The sequence below is a fragment of the Perna viridis genome, chromosome 8 (assembly GCF_037379345.1).
Source record: "Perna viridis isolate PV_CMFRI_1.1 ecotype Kerala chromosome 8, ASM3737934v1, whole genome shotgun sequence".
Classification (NCBI taxonomy): Eukaryota; Metazoa; Mollusca; class Bivalvia; order Mytilida; family Mytilidae; genus Perna; species Perna viridis.
Window position 1 is genome coordinate 18,110,653 of NC_142452.1, and position 17,337 is coordinate 18,127,989.

Genomic DNA, 17,337 nt, shown 5'->3' on the forward strand with positions numbered 1-17,337 from the left:
TTTGTGAAAGTTGCAGTTTTGCCATATTGTTAAAAAAAAATAGGCACGAAAAATTAACCGAAAAGCTTCTAATTAGTGGCTTTTAAACGTTGTACTTAAATTATCGGTCTGTTCACGTTCATATCTGGCGCTTGACAGTGTGACAGGGGTGATAATCCAACAGCCTGGCCGTTTGTCCATTTAACCTTTAATACCTTGACTGCTTGAGGCTTGATTCGTCTCGCAATCAATAAACCAGCGGCTTCCAAAATACACGTAAACGTGTGCTCCTAATAACGTGCCAGAAAACCCCAGTTTGTCAAATTATCATGCATGATAGCTTTCATCAATTTGTAAGTATGATTTATTTGTTTGTTATTTCATTTTTTCAATGTTGTCATAGTGGACTAGAAGGGTCAAATATTAGGTCGATAACACAACCTACTGAAATGAATGATATATCGACATCCAATGACGGTAGATATGCTCTATCGCCGAACTTGTAATAAATAATGCATTTCTTTTTATTTTGCATATCCTCGAGGTATTTTTCATGTCTTAATACACGTTTTGCAGAATTTGGAACTACATGTATACAGAAGGGCTGGACTAAAGAGTGTTTTTTTTTTTTTTTTTTTTTTTGGTTTTTTCTTTTGGTACGGTTCATTTCTCAAATAATGAAGTGGTTACATTGTGAAAAAACTGTGAAGGAACAGTTCTGAGTCCAGTAACGTATACTGAAAGAACGGAGGGGTGTAGCAGGGGATATCATGGGGAAAGGGGAAGGAAGCAGAGAAATATGCCGCAAGAAATGGCGATTATTTCCTCTCGGAAAAAAATATATTACTAGGTCTCAGTATCGTATTAATTTTCCCATAGACTTCTATAGTGAAGTGCATATTTTTAGGATTTTTTAACAAATATGTAAATTGATTCAATAAAACTTTCACTTATGTAGCATTTCTAAGGACGTGAAAAAAATAATTTCCCGCAAAGAAAATAGGGTGAGTCCACGAAGATTGGACAGAAAAGTAGTCTTGAACTATAAATAGCCATTTTCCCTACTTTCACTTTCCTTTTGCATTCACCAAACCAACCTTTTCAGTGGAACATTTTTATGATATTATGTTAGATTTTCTTTTTAAAAAAGTTCTTCATCTTACAGTGTGATGTTTGCTCTATTTTTTAAGTCATTGTTCATATCTTTTGACAAAACATTAGTTTGTAGAGAGGCAAAAAGAAAATGCACTATATTTTTATAGCATCCATATTTTGACGTACACCTGCTCAGGGATATGCAATACGATACTGGTACCTAAAGTAACGCTGTGTTCTCGCTAACGAGATGTTCATTTCATTGTCTGTAAACTTAGCCGAAACATAACGAATATTGTAATTAGCCACGTGCATAACAGCTTTGTTTTTTTAGGTTAAACCTCTAGATTCGGCATCCTTTATACAATAATTTACAAATAATATTCAAACCGTAGACATTTATTTGAAAATTTAAACAAAGCAAGTACATATATCCAGGGGGTCATTTTTTTCTGTAAGTGGAAAAGGGGGGGTTCAGTTTTTTTATAACTTCAAAGAGGGGTGGGGGTTATTTTTGTGCACATGGATTTCAAAGGGGATCCAAATTTTTAGTTAAGCAGAGCATTACACCAGTCAAATTAAAACATATTTTACCACCATTAAACATTTTATTTCATTGTCACATGCATGATCTCTGGTAAAATCAAGTTCACACATCAGCATAACCATCAGGACCTAAAACATTTACAGTTATTAAATCAAATTGGTCCGACTTATCTGCTGACGATTCAATTTCCTTACCAATATCTTGAATCTCAAGAGCTGTGTCTGATTCTACTTAATTTTGATCAGACTTTTCCAAAGTATCAAGTTTTGGAATCGAAGACTTGTATTTTTTATTGTAAGAATTCTTTAACATCTCAACTGCTTTTGCTTCAAAGAGTAATCAAGGGAACTACGATTATAACGGTAATAAGAAGAATGTTATCCAGGAACAAAGACCAGACATGGAAAACAGACGTACAAAGAACATGAAATTTTTTTTAAATCAAATATACAAATTAACAAAAGCAAATGAACAACTATGACTCCACTAAAAACTTGGAGCATGGACCAGGTGCGCCAGTAGGGTAAGCGTCCTCTGCTTTTCTAGAAATCCGCCGCGTTGCTCATAAAAAGTTAAGTCCGGGGTAGACAAAAGAGGAAAGGAAAACCATGACACGTTGAACAAATCAGTTTTCATGGCGCAGATGGATACACCGTAGCGATCCACGATTTCATGATGACGACCACAACATAAAACTTCTATAGGGATGACTTCAATCTTGTAGCAACACAACCCTGTTCCAGAAGTTTGTTTGTTAGAATTCTAGCGCGATACAAAAACTGCATAGTTTCGGCAAACTCTGGCATAATGTAGTTGTTATATGAACTCCATACGCATGTTTAAAAGAGGAGGTATCACATTAAAAAAAATGTTTTTAAGGGGATAAGAAAATATCATGGGGGGTCAAGAAAATTTTATATGATTTCAAAATTACTAGTCCCCCCTCCCAGGTAAATAATGATAAATTTCTATATCCATTTGAATCGTAAGGGGAAAAAAAGGGGCTATATAGTCAAATTTTGTGTCCTGGATCTTTTTATGTAATATTCAAACCAGAACCTTTTTTTCGCCTACTGCATCTTTGTATTTATATAAAATCATATATCATTGTCCTGCCTTTCTATTTGAAATGTAATCCTAGCCCCGACCCCCACTCATAAAAATCATGATGGTTACGGAGGCGTATTCAGGTGGGGGGGTGGCAGGCGTGCAAGGCAATTTGCAAAGCATGGGTTGTCAGGGGTAGATTTAGGCAGTTTCAAGTTGAAACTTTAAATTTCTCGCTAATTTTACCACAAAAGATATCTACATTGCACCCACTCTATAATATTTCGAAAATTTAACCTCAAAATTTGTGTCGCCTCGCTCGGCTCGGCAGAATTTTTACTGTGCGTCCCTATCTAAAATCCTAGATCCGTTTCTGTTAATCCTACAACGTAAGCATTTGGAATTCCGTTCCTCTATACCCCAGGATGGCATCAAGTCAGAAATACCGTGCCAGACAACCTCTAGCATTGCTGGAGTACAACATGGTTTGCTACATAAGCATTGTATTGCTTTTTATATATATATTTCTTTATTGCTTTTATGGAGAATATTAAAATAGTTTCTAAACAGGCAACTTGTTTCATGCTAAACGGTTAAAGCAAAATATGATGAAAGCTATTTACAGGTTAGTGAACAGGGACGGCTCCAGACACTTTGAAAGGGAGGGGTGCAAGCCAATGTGATGGTGATGCTAAGACATTATTTTCCATGTTTTGTCAATTTTACATATGAAAATGACTAATTTTCTGGTAAAAAGGAGGGGTGCCAACCCCCTCTGATTAATGAACAGGTATTACCAGCACAGTTGACTAATAATTATCATTCGATAAGATGTCCTATTAAACAGGTGCATCATGATTATCCTCACCTCAACATCTCTCTTAACTAGTGAACAAAAAATATCACAATTTACCAGTCTGTAGAGTTTATACAAGGAAACCATGAATTCAGATCAATTCAATGTAAATTATAGGTACAAGTACATGGCATGATTATGATTAGCTCAAAATTCAACAATAAATCCTTCTTTTTCAAAATTTTTAATGTCTGTGAATGTTTATATTTTATTCTATTTACCCATGGAACTTGTTTTTTGTCATTGATTGGTTGTGGTTTCAATGCATATTGCAATTATATCTTGCATTTCAGGACAAGAATGTTTTACAGTATGAAATGATCCTGCTTTATACTACTCAACTATTATGACATTTTGAGGCGGTTTCATAGCGCTACCTCACAAAATGAACAGTTGCTTAGCCAAATAGTTGTTACACAAAATTACTTGTTTGAGAAGAAGTGAAAGATTTAGCACTCACTAGTCATAAGTAGAAAACTTAAATACATGTACCATTTATGTTTGCCAATGAGATAGTCATTCAAAAAACCAAGCAAGTAACAATTAAGCTTCTACAAGTGACTCACCACATGGATATCAATAATGGGCAAACCACATACCATTAAGCAATCTATAAAAAGGCCCAAAAACAAATAAAGTAAAACTATTTACAAAAGACCATAATCAACCTAATCTACAGAAAACAATGAAGTAATTTTTTAGGTCAGTTGATAGAGTGACAGCTTGCAGTGCAAGGGATTCTAGGTTGATGGCTGTTATTGTATACATGTATGAAAGTGACTTCTACTTTTGAAGCACAACATATTTAAACCTTGTACATTGGTATAAGAAATATGATTTTGAAAATCTTTATTTTTAAACTTCAGCTTCATATTAGCTTTCATTACAGTGCAAGCAGATATCTGAACAGCATTGAAGATAATCTAAATTCTACATGTATGAATTCTTTTCAGCCATATATATGCCATGGATGACCTGGAAGTATAAAAATCAGTAATAAATATACATAATACTCATATTCAAAGTTACTGTGATTCATGATTCCTGTATTGAAGTAGACCTCTATTTAAGTAAATCCTACATTATATGGCTCACTGGATGTTTTTTTTCTTCAAACAAAACATCTCATTATGTTAAAATATTATGTCTATGTTACAACCTTCATTTAAGTGTCATGGGAACTGTAGTGCTACATTTTCAGTGATAAACACATATGGGATCTATCTACATTACACATGTAGAAATAAAACAAATACATTTCTAAAATAAATTGACTAATGAGAGTTTATAGTGAATAATCAAAAGACTTCGAAAGTGGGGGTCCAAGCTATTAATTTACTCATTTTTGCAAAAAATTTCCACATTACTTCCAACATTTCCCAACAAAAGAGGTGGTTCCTACCTTTGGAACACCCCAAATCAATATTGATTTTTTTTTCTCCAAAAAAACAAGGCATAAAAATATTGTATACAGAACCTCAAATACTTGCACAATCTATTATCATACTTCATTTGAACAGAGCTTCCTGTTATGTATGATTTGCCTGGTAACTTGTATCATTGATAGGTGAACATGACGGCTGCATCCAAAATTTTCTGGAAAATATCAAAACATATTTCCTTTTAATATGGAAAGAGATACTGAAAATCAACATGGATAGACTTTTATCATACTGTCATGACTGTGGTATAATTGTACATGTTCATGACAACATACCATGCAAAAGAAATCTGATGACTGACAAAATTAGTTCCCTATCCTTAGTTACAGATATACAATGTAAGTCAACAGCTTGTATTTGTGGATCTATTAAAAAAGTAAAAAAAAATAGCACAATAAACTTCTTCAAAAATTGGTAATTGTGTCTTATATAAGGTCATACAAATGTATATGTTAATGTTTAGATTAATTTCCAAATAATATAATTCATGCAGTTTATCCCAAGTTATGTATAAAATGTTCTCATATGACTTACATGTACAATACCATGGAACATTAAATTTTGTTTTTGATTGCTCTTGGTCAACTATTTAGCAATACTTGTTTCACTGGCGTTTCCTTGACCTTGTACATGAATATATTTTTGTTCTCAAAAATGAAATATGGGGTACTGTATACACAAATAACAGATTCTTGTAAGGTTGTGTTTGTGTTACCCTATAATCAAGTAACTGTACAACTCATCATGTTCAACAAGTTTGTATCATAGACTGTTTCATTTAAATGAAAATCAACAGTCATTGACTCAACAACAACTCTTCATGTCTTTATAAAAATGTTTGTATGGACTATGGAACATGTATACAGTACACGTACAAGGCTTAAGAAAGTTTTTTGTGTACCATATCTCCTGTAATTTGAACTGCACTCATTTACTTAGACTACAGCATATGATTTAGACAAATTATAATTAACAAATACATGGTATATGAAAAACACTTAAGTTATTTATCATAATTCTTCATTATTGTAACTGTGTTCGAGCTAAATAAAATATTTGTATTTTCATCATGGCGGCACTGTAAACAATAATGAATGCATATCATTAATGTTCGTTCGTTTTGCTAATCAATTTTTTTATATCAAAAAATATAAAAACAAAAAATATAGCGAAGAATTGAAATAAAAACAAACTGTCATGTTCGAAATGAAAAAATATACTCAAATAAAACATTAATTTAGCGATAAATATGCCGAAGTCCATAAGCAAGCTGCTGATAAAAAAACACAATGGAGAAAATTTTAAATAGTTTGGTGTCTTTTGTAGAAGGTTTGGAATTAACGAATTTCAGGTTCATTTGTATACACCATAATGTGTCACTTACTTTTTGGTGGAATATATGTCCATATATTAGTACACGAAACTCAAATCCCCCCCCCCCCCCCCCCCCCCCCAATGTGACAGCATGGTTTTCACAAAATACCGTTCGGAAGTCTGATTTTAGTTCAAAAGTCATGTAAAAGTCCGAGAATTCCGAACTTCTGTTTCCATGGGCTGGGTGTAGCGTTTCGTACGGAAGGAACTGGTGGAGTAGTACCAATATTTCTGTTGGTACGGCATGCAGTTTCTAAAATTCTTATCAAAAAGGTTTAAAAACAGTTTTTTTTTCAGTCTCTAACTAATTAAGGCTCATCACCACCTTCCAACAAATATGGCTTCAATTTCTACACTAATTTTCCTGTGACTACAGACAAACTTGTGTATCTAGAAACTTGTTATGGCACATTCCCTAGATATGAAAAAGTTACATCATGTTTACGTAAAATTATATCAAAAACTGGCCTTACTTTTGCAGGAGAAAATAAACAAACACCCGATATTCATTGGATATGGTCCATCCATTTACACAGTTTAAATCACTTAATTGGCTATTGTCATTCTATATATTGACCGCATGGCAATGTAAATTGAATTGAATTTACCTGGTATGGAACATCTCAAAACATTGTCCAAACTTAAATTAATTCATTTTCGCCCTGTCCATATTTGGGTATTACGCCTAATTGATAGCCATTATAATCATAACAAGTGATGCTGTGTTAGCACGCAAAACACAAAAGTCGCCAAAACCGGCAAATGGTCGGACTCAGTCAATTCTGAAGGTGCCATTAATTTGGAAGGTAATGTTTATCTTAGAAGTAAGTTTCCATTGAAATCCAACAATGTTGACATTTTGCCAGTTTTGGCACCCATTTTGAAAAAAATGGCTGCTTTCTGACAAAATATGAAGCCGCCATTGAATTTTGAATGTCATGTTTACCCTAAATATCAATTTTCATTGAAATCGAACAATGTTGAAATTTTTGCCGATTTTGGCGGCCATTTTGAAAAAAAATGGCGGCTTTCTAAAAAATATTTTTACGCCGTTGGTGTCAGCAAGCTAAGATCAGCGTGCCGAGTTATTTTCATATAATTCATGAGTTCCACTAATTTTATATAGATTTTTTTGTTCATTTTTCCGGGTTTCGTTTTGACGGCCATTTTGAAATTCCGGAACTGTTGTTTGCACATTCCCTGAGCATGCTTGACTTTTGAGCCAAGTTTGGTATTAATCCGGACATCTTTACGTTCAAAAGAAGAAAAAAGCAAAAACAGTACATATACGAATGTACAGTATTGAAATTACAAATGCAAGAAGTCGCTAACAATATTGTCACGAAGCCTTGCATGCAGAATCTGTCCTTGTCTTTTCTGGGGGGGTGTATGATGTTATTTTTTACATTAATTTTTATGCGTCTCTAAATTATGCTTAATGAACCAGACATTCGATGGCCAATTATTCTAAAGGCGGGTTGTCGATGGCACAATGTATTCAGCGTGTACGAAAAGCAATGTTCAATGTTGTGAATTTGACGAGTAAAATGAATATGTTGATCACCAACTGAACTAGGAATAAGGTCACATAAATAACTTTGGGATTCCTTATTTATAATCTTATATAACAAAATAAGTCTCCGTATCTGGATAAAAGTTTTTTCTATGACGTCTTTTGCTTCTTAAATTTAACTAACAATGATTTGACTACTTGTGAATCTTTTCCAGGTCACTATTTAGTATGTCAGCAGCGGTTGCGGGATTGTCCACCATTATGTAAACGCTTGTGTCATCTACAAACAGTTAATTTATTCCCTAGGAATAGAAGTACGGAAGAAATAGATCGGACGATTAGAGTGGAATGTTTCGAGGGAAAAAGTATTTGTATTCAAAGAAATATCTAGCTGCTTGTAAGTACATCTTGAGAGGATGTCCATTAAAATTCAGACTAGACACAGATTTAAAGAAACGAAAACGGGTCAATATACCTAATACCTAAAAAATCAGAAAAAAAAAAGATTTTTGTATGAAATCATGATTTTCCTTTAGCTCCCCAAAATGTTGGCTTTTTAGCCTTCTTTGAATGGACATCATGAATCTGCCCCCCCCTCCTTTTTTCCTTTCATGATTTTTTAAACCAGGTTCTGTATGTGATATCGACAAAATATATACCTAAGCGTCAATAATAAGACAATGTGGATACACCAAGTACTTGTCTTGAACATGAAAACTGGAAACAAAGATGATATAAACAATGTAGCGAATAACATTCAATAAGATATGAAACCACAGATTGTACCACAGTTATGAATCTTTTCTAGATCTCTAATTATGTCACAAAAAACTCGAGCACTAGCTATTATTATGTACTCCCACACAGAAAAAATAAACGAAAAAGGTTAGTGATATCAGGTTCTCAGTTAAGTGTGTATAGCTCCCCGACATACTGTCAAGGCAGAGTAAAAAAAAAACTTGGGTCCATAAAAAAATGGACGGAATTAAAGTTGGGCAATTCCTTCTTACTTGGGTGATTCAGAAGTATATCTATGTAGCAATAAAACTATTGGGATAATTTTATAGTGTACCTGTCTCTTATATCATTATATTAATACTTATGCTTTGCCCGAATCATAAATAAACACACTTATACATGTCTGTCTTCCTGAAAAGGAAGAACCCCATGTAAATATTACACATTTAAGTAGATCCGACATAACACTGCAAGTTCATGCTTCAATTCATGCAAGACAAGACACTCTACGTACATCAATGCAATTAGAATTATAGAATGATAACATGGGTTTCATTTTTTTTAAATTTTCAGTTGTATTCCTGGTATGTGTAAGCATTGCAGCGTTAGCCAACCATTTTTCGTACTTTTTGGAGAAAGTTCCATTGAAAGAAAATGAGACGGTTCTGTGTACAACATTCGCTGGTGGATTGGGAAATAATTTATTTCAGTTTGCGTCATCATTTTGCATTGCTCAAGCAAAACATATGCAATTTATGATCGACCGAAATGCTGTAATCAATAAATTTTTCAAACTCGATGTGAAATTTGCGCCCAGTGAAAGGTTTTGCAAAAGTCTTCCATCGCGCGTGGAAAAAGATGGATTGTATGCCACATATGACCCTCAAATGAGTCATTTCTCAGGTGGACAAAATTTAAGGATTGGCGATTATCTTCAGTCTTGGAAATACTTTATTGGGTTTGAAAGACAAATTCGGAAGCAGCTGACCTTTCGTGATGATATTCAAAAGAATGTCAATATTACTGTTGCTAAAATTTTACGTAAGTTTACAATACAGTCCCGCGCGAATGTAACGTTAATTGGTGTACATGTTCGGCGCAGTGACATGGTAAACAACAAACTTGGATTCACTGTGGCCGCGGATGATTACATTCAAAAGGCTGTAGATTTAGTTCTGAAAAAATATAAAAATGTTATATTCATTGTTGTTTCAAAAGAAAAGAAATGGACAGAAAAGAAAATGCCACGTTACGTTAATTCGGTATTTGTGAGCGGAAATCGGGCATTTGATATGGCAATGTTAGCATCATGTGACCACACTGTAATGACAGTGGGAACATTTGGCTGGTGGGGCGCCTGGTTAGCCGGTGGTGATGTCATTTATTACAAAGAACCGGCTATAGTAGGCTCATGGTGGTACAACAAACTTAAACACGCCGACCATTTTTACCCTAACTGGATTGGACTAAAATGAACCTTGTTATTCATACATGCTGAACGTCTATTAAGTCGTACGGACTGGGCATATCTATGGACATAAAAAAACACATATCTTACGGAGCCCAGTTCAAGCAACTGTACGCCAAGGAGACAGTAAGAAGAAAGATTGTCAGAAGTATTGTAAAAAAAAGTTCCTTTGAGAATGAATTTAGGTTTTTTGTTTTAATTATGAATATGCATTTAGAAAAATGATGTGACAATATAACATATATGGGAGGGTGTACGGGTGGGGGGGGTTAAAGGGCGGGAATCGGTGGTTGAAGGATTGGGGAACGGTGATGGAGGGAACATGGAACGGTGGTTGAAAGGGCGAGAAACGAGGAGTGAAAAATACGGGGAGTGGGAATTATGATTTAGAACCATGACCGGGGGTTAAATGAAAGGGGTCTGGAAGCGGTGGTCCAGAGGGTGGGAGACAGTAGTCTAGGGGAGGGAAGCGGGTTGAAGTACCCCCTGTCCATCCTGTCTTATTTAGGAAAACATATTTTGAACGTAATTAAAGTCTTAATATATATTTATTGATAACAATATCAACACCACAAACTTTTCCGTTTCTTAATCCATTAATGTATATTAAGATTTCAGCCTGAATAATCTAAGAATTTATTATTCCAATCAAATACAACCCTGACTCCATTGCCACTACTGCCCTATGAATTCTGGTCCATGCTCCCAGTTTTTAGTGGAGTCCGCGTTGCATATTTACTTTTGTTACTTTGTATTTTAGTTACTTTATGTTCTTTGTTGTGTTTTCTGTTTTCCATGTCTGGTCTTAGGCCTGGATTCCGGTAGAATCTTGGGTTTTTTTTGGATTACTCTTTCATAATCTTTGACATTGTTCAGGTCTTTAAAGTTATTATAAAGTTCATCAATTGAAATAAAAACACTGACTATTGAAAACAAGTACTTTCTGTAAAAGCGGACGCAGTAAAATTTTGTTCTTTTTACTTATAATTTTCTACATTTCATTCAAGTAATTAATATGTGGCACGCGCAATTTCAATTTCCAACACAGTGTTTTTTTTTATAACGCCACTAAGTTATCAGTATTTGGCCAATCGGGAAACAGAATTGCGATGTGGTGACTTGCGTTTTCATAGAAGAGCGTCTTTAAGGTCAAAGGGGAAAACGCGAAACTATACCGATAGCGTCGAAAATAAGAGGCTCCCAGGAGCCTGAATCGCTCACCTGCTTGAAGTTTGTCTTTCAATGGCAGTTAATTTAACAAGGAGTTGTCCAACAATTTTGACTCGAGAAGATTTTGGTAATACTTATCATAAGGATCATTTCAGAAATTGAAAGTTTCTTTCTATCTATATAGTTTTCAAGATATTGGCTGAAAACTGTAAAAAAAAAAAGTCATTTTTTATCTTTAAAGGGCAATAACTCTTACAAGATCCCCAAAGATTTTTTAAGGCCTTAGAATAAGGATCATTTTAGTAATTGAAAGAGTTTGGCTAAACCTAATGGTTTTGGAGATATTAGCGAAAAACTACTGTCTGACCCATTTGTTAAATTTTAAGGAAGGGTGGCCTTGTTTTTCAACGGATCAAAAATCCCAACATCAGTTCTATGCAGGATACCCCAAGGAACATTCATACCAAGTTGGGTCCAAGTGGTCAAGTAGTGTCAGAGGAGAAGAGTTTTGCAAAATTGTTAACGACGACGACGACAACAGATGCCAGGTGATGACAATAGCTCACTTGGCCTTCGGCAAGGTGAGCTATAAAACCAACTTAAACAATGACTGTAAGTAGTGGTTATTGTGTCTGCGACCAGAGGGGATTGACTCAATCGTCGGCTATAATCGGAAGTACTCGATCAGCATTTTTCGTTGTACATAGAGAAAATCTCGAATGTACTTAAGCCTGTCGGTACTGACCGAAGACGAAGTGATAAAAATTCAGCGAGGTTTCGTTGTCGATTACAACTTAATAACAATATGAAGTCATCAAAGTCACTTATGGTAGAATAAAATAAATACAAAAGTAACAAAAGGCCGATGGTAACATTGATATTGCATAATACCATTCGTATGGCCTAACAACGCGTAAAATTTATCTATGTTCATGTAACTATGCTTAACAGAGTTATGATTTGAAATGCTTACATACGTTGATAACATAATGTTTAAGGTTTTAACTGGTCTTATATGTCAGTTAACTGCTAGTAGTCCTTTGTTCACTTGTGTAACGTACAATTAGTTTCTTTATTTCTGTTTTAACAAGGACTCAGACATTTTTTGAACTGATTTTTAGGTGTGTTTAATTGTATAATATTTTTCATTGGTGGTCAGATTTAAAAAGGGGAAGGATTTTGATCACGCCAAAGCACTTTAACCCCGCCGCATTTTTTGCGCCTGTCCCAAGTCAGGAATTTCTGGTGTTTCACTTCATTGTGCCGAAAATTTGAAATGTGGTTAAATTCAATTCAAACAGTTAGAAATTTGATCAGGTTCATAGATTGAAATCAACTGTAGAAACTTTGTCATCCGTTTTTGTCTTTTTGTTAAGTATGTGCACCTACAGTTAGATTTGTTTTCTTTCAATTGCATGTTTAATGTGAATTAGTCCACACAAAACTTGATAGTAAACAATGTAGGAGGTATCTGCTGACAGATATCAGGGGCTGGATTTTTCATCGCTTTTAAGTTCATTGATAGCTACAAAATGTACAATACAACTTGAAGCTGAAAATCTACATCGTAAACTAGATTTACTACAGAAATATCTTTGAACATATATAAACAAAATATTACAAGATCTGTCAAAACATCTTTGTGTAAACCGTAAAGGACATCTATTGTTACATGTATACATGTAATAGAAATAAAGGTTAATGTGGTGTGAAATCAATTTGTGAAGTTGACCTGTAAGATTGGGTTTAAGTATAAACATATTTTATTTCTTCAAAACGAAATGAATTTGACAAAAGTAAATATACTTATTTAGTCCTTTCCTGTGTACAATACATAAATATACACAAATATAGAATATGAGAGCATGCTTTAACAATATATGAACTCTACATTACTAAAATGAGTGTACCTAAAATTCAAGTGCAGAGAAAACAGTTGTGGGAAATTAGTGTGGGGTTTACGATCTTTAAAACAGCAAAAACACAAAAAAAAATATCCGCTGCAATTACAAATCATACAACAAGAAATCTGTGTGACCCTTTTATATACTGAAAAACCTGCTGAAAAATGCAAATGTTTTCCTCGTATGTTAATTCTAGGCTTCCAGATAGTAAAATGTTTGCGTTTAGTGTGTAAGTATGATATACCCCACTTAAATTATTAAACAGTTTGTCTTTGAACTAAATATAAAGAACAATGAAAGAGTTAGTGGTCTACATCATCAATTAAAAAACTTATTCCAAAAGGCTCCTGTCAATAGAGAAATAAATTTAGAATGTTTACAAGAACTGCAATCAAAGTGTTCATTTTTTTCAAAGTAACAAGGAAAATTATTGATGACTCGTGTTTTTTTCTTTGTTTGTTTGTTTGTTATTTTATTTTATTTTTTTATTTTTTTTATTTATTTATTTATTTTTTTGGCTCAACTGGCCCAAGGTAGTTTTTGTTATCCATCAACATTTTTTTTAAAAAATAACCTCCTCTGAAACTTCTAGGGGGAGATTAATGAAAGTTCTATTCATATGGTATCCTGCACAAATATGCCATTCATGTCTGTTTACAGTACATAGAGGGAAAGTCACTTATTTCTAGGTACATGTATATCTCAAAAACTATGACAGACAGAGAAAAATGAAGGTGACTTTCCTCATCAGCTTGACAAAAGTCTCTATTGGTTTGAAGTTGTAGGGTAACTCCTTAGAATTACAGCTCTTGAATAACAAAATATATATATTTTCAGTTTTCATACCCCACCACACAAAATGGCAAGGTATTATGTGATGCTCCCTGGAAAAAAAATTGCAGTTGAGTCCTGTCCATCCATCCCCATATTGTGATAGATTTAGAAGATATAAAAGGAATTTTTTTCAATCATTGTACAGTACTGAGTATCATAAAATACAGATCAAAATTAAAATTTCAATTTGATCAGATTATTTACACAATTGAAATTTTATGGGTTTTTTTATTCCTTACATCAGATATTCATGAGGCACGTTTTTTACTTTTTCATTTTCAGTTTATTTTTTTTCCTGTCATTTTTTTCTCTTTAAACAATCCTAATTTCGGGGATTTGATACATTGCATCTACCCCAAAGAACTTTAGATAAAGGATACTACAGACACTGTGAAGTCAGCCTCATATCTTGACCTACACTTAGAAATCGATGGTAAAGGAAACCTATTGACCAAACTTTACGACAAACGTGACGACTTTTCACTCCAAATTGTCAACTTACCTTTCATCTGTGGCAACATCCCTTCAGCACCTGCGTATGGAGTGTTCATATCACAACTCATACGTTATCAACTCGTGGATCGTTATGGTTTATCAATCTGCACCATGAAAACTGATTTATTCAACGGGTCATAGTTTTCCTTTCCTCGTTTGTCTACCCCGGACTTAACTTTTTATAAGCAACTCGGCGGTTGTTTCTAGAAAAGCAGAGGACGCTTACCCTACCGGTGCACCTGGTCCATGCTCCAAGTTTTTAGTGGAGTCCGAGTTGCTCATTTGCTTTTGTTACTCTGTATGAATGATTTTAGTTACTTTATGTTCTTTGTTGTGTATGTCTGTTTTCCATGTCTGGTCTTTGTCCCTGGATTGCATTCTTTTGATTACCGCTACAACCTTGGTTCCCTCGATTACTCTTTCTTTCGATTAATTAGAGTTATCTTTCTTGGAACGATGAAAAGAGTAAAAGTTCTTCTGAAATTTTAGTTTGATCTGCTGTTCCAATGTAATGACTTGTAATTCAGCATGTGTCCATGGGTATTAAATTCAACATAACGTGGCGGGGTATCATTTAATGTCCCACTAGATGCCCTATTTCAGCCAATATCTTGAAAACCATATTATATAGAAAAAAACATTCATAAGTTTTGATACAAAAAGACCTACAAAATTAAAGTCTCCATGGTCGAAGTTGTAGGACAACTGCTTATTAGAATTATTCCCCTTGATTGAAAGCAGAAAATGAGGTTTTTTGATTAATTATCTTGAAAGCATAATACATAGAAACTTTCATTGTTGAAACGATTCTAATGATCAGCTCTGTCCACAAGTCTCCAATGGTTCACAGTTGTAATATGAATCCTTGCAACATGAAAGAGGAAAAAAATATGTTTTTCTTTTGTCATTTTTAGCCAATATCATGAAACCCATAATCGATAGAGTGAAAAAAACTTCAAATCGACAAAATCAGGAGCAGATCCAGGCTCTTTGAAAAAGAGGAGTGCCAGCCAAGGTTCCACGGAAAAGGGGTGGTACTACAAAAAAACTGACTTTAACTGAGTCTTTGAGTCTTGATACAAAAACTCCTATTAGCATTTAAAGTTTTAAAAAATACCGTTCTTGTGGTTTTGTATTTTTATTCCTGACATCAAATAATCATGAGGCGAAAAACAATTAGTTCCATGTGAGCGATCCATGTTCTCTGATGCCTCTAGTTGTTTTTTTTTAATGTGAGAAAGGTTCTTTAAAAGGTGTTTAGCAGTGGATGTGGGTGCGACCTGCTTTACCATTTTAAAAACAGTCTGTGCCAGAAAAATAAGATATATGAAGATTATGAAGATGGATAAATGCAACATATTAGTAAACATAAAATAATAAATAAGTTACGAAACTTATTTCCTTCACAATCACTTTTTATGTATACTTTTTTTTTCTTTAAAATGCTGTGTGAAGTGTTTTATTATAAACAATAAATTACCTTCAACTTCACTGTTGATTGTGCATCTTGTACTGCCATGAAGCAGGTAAGGCAAGTAAGGCAGAAATAACAGCTTGCGGGTGAAGTAATACAAGTCTTTAACTCCCATTTTAAGACACGGCGCATCGCTGCCTGGCATCAGCGGAAAGCACACATCTCCATCTCAGCGTTGGGGAAGACTTGCTCGATGGCTAACCAGGCTGCTAATGATTAAGCGATGTGTTCGAATACCGACCAACCGCAACCGTACCAACTTTTCCACATTCCCAAATAATGTTTGTCAAATTATACATTATTACAGAGTATTATAATTTTAGTTCTGAAAATTGCATGAAATATGCAAAAGTTCGTTTCGATTCATTTTTAGTCTTGCAAATGATGTATATTGTTCTAATATTTCTTGTTTTACAGGTTTTATTTTTCAAACGTATTGAAAATGTGCACAATGGGAAGTTACCGTACCAATTAAATTAATAACTTTCCTGTCCGAATTTTACGGGTTTTTTTTCTGAAAACATTCAGGGGTTTTTAAAAATTCACTTAAAAACTTTGGGTAAAGTTTTGAAAGACTTGATATTGCTTTTTTTAAAACAAAAAAAGGATGTCGGAGTTTGAATTCCGACCGCTACCTAGCGTCAAAACCACCACAAAGAATGGATACGATCTTATCCAGAATGAAAAAGAAATTATCATGTGTTAAGATTTATTGTCCTTAATCTATGAATGCCTTTGTTTGGTCCTGAAATTTGCCACAAGCCCTTTTGACCAGTATTGTTATATCATTATTGTAGAAATGGGAGATTTGATATGATTGCTAATAGTCATCCACCAAATTCCATGCAAGCAACGGACAATAAAACTTCTTTGTTCTCTGACATGTTCGAAAATTTTTTAGAAATATTTGTAATATGCAAGGTACCCCAAACTAAATTGTAGTGAAGTGATTAAATATTTCAAACGGTAATTTTGCACTCGTTGGTGTGGTATATATAGATTCTCCTTCAGTTTCTTGTGGGTTCAAATATTTCTGAACTCTAGTTAGTTAAAAACCTCGATTTTAACTATTAAGTGTAGAAGGAGTATCTGTTTCTCCCGTTTTAAAACAATTTCATTATTTTTTCATGATTTTCCCTGTCGAGTACCACATCCACGACAAATTGTATAACATTTTCACATTTGATACATCGAATAATTCATCACAAAACTTCAGAACGAGGGCCGGATCCAGACACTTTGAAAAGGATGGGTGCCAGAAGAGATTCCTCAGAAAAGGGGCTTGTACGACTTTATTTGCCATTTTTATGTCAATTATACACATGAAAATGACAAATTTTCCAATAATGAGTAGGTGCCAACACCCTGCACCCCTTCTGGGTCCGCTACTGAGGAATATAT

At 34.2% G+C, this 17,337-nt stretch overlaps 1 protein-coding gene and 1 long non-coding RNA gene across 6 annotated transcripts; one reads left to right on the plus strand and one right to left on the minus strand.

Moving 5' to 3' along the window:
- Nucleotides 1-145: 145 nt before the first annotated feature.
- Nucleotides 146-10,239, plus strand: LOC148609607 (galactoside alpha-(1,2)-fucosyltransferase 2-like). 4 transcript variants are annotated; one of them, XM_088541387.1, is made up of 3 exons: nucleotides 146-332; nucleotides 8,160-8,250; nucleotides 9,165-10,239. In XM_088541387.1, the coding sequence occupies exons 2-3, from the start codon at nucleotides 8,202-8,204 to the stop codon at nucleotides 10,064-10,066; spliced, it is 951 nt and encodes a 316-aa protein (XP_088397513.1). In that variant the 5' UTR covers nucleotides 146-332; nucleotides 8,160-8,201; the 3' UTR covers nucleotides 10,067-10,239. The 4 variants fall into 4 exon arrangements, with proteins under 4 accessions (XP_088397513.1, XP_088397510.1, XP_088397511.1 ...); XM_088541384.1 differs by having other exon boundaries at nucleotides 147-332; nucleotides 8,069-8,250; XM_088541385.1 differs by lacking the exon at nucleotides 146-332 and adding an exon at nucleotides 6,495-6,613 and having other exon boundaries at nucleotides 8,069-8,250.
- On the minus strand, nucleotides 4,359-6,948 carry LOC148609608 (uncharacterized). Of its 2 annotated transcripts, none has more exons than XR_015914603.1 (3): nucleotides 6,814-6,948; nucleotides 5,032-5,120; nucleotides 4,359-4,499 (listed from the first exon to the last, which is right to left on the minus strand). It is a non-coding gene; the product is annotated as an uncharacterized LOC148609608 (long non-coding RNA). The 2 variants fall into 2 exon arrangements; XR_015914604.1 differs by having other exon boundaries at nucleotides 5,015-5,120.
- Nucleotides 10,240-17,337: the final 7,098 nt, after the last annotated feature.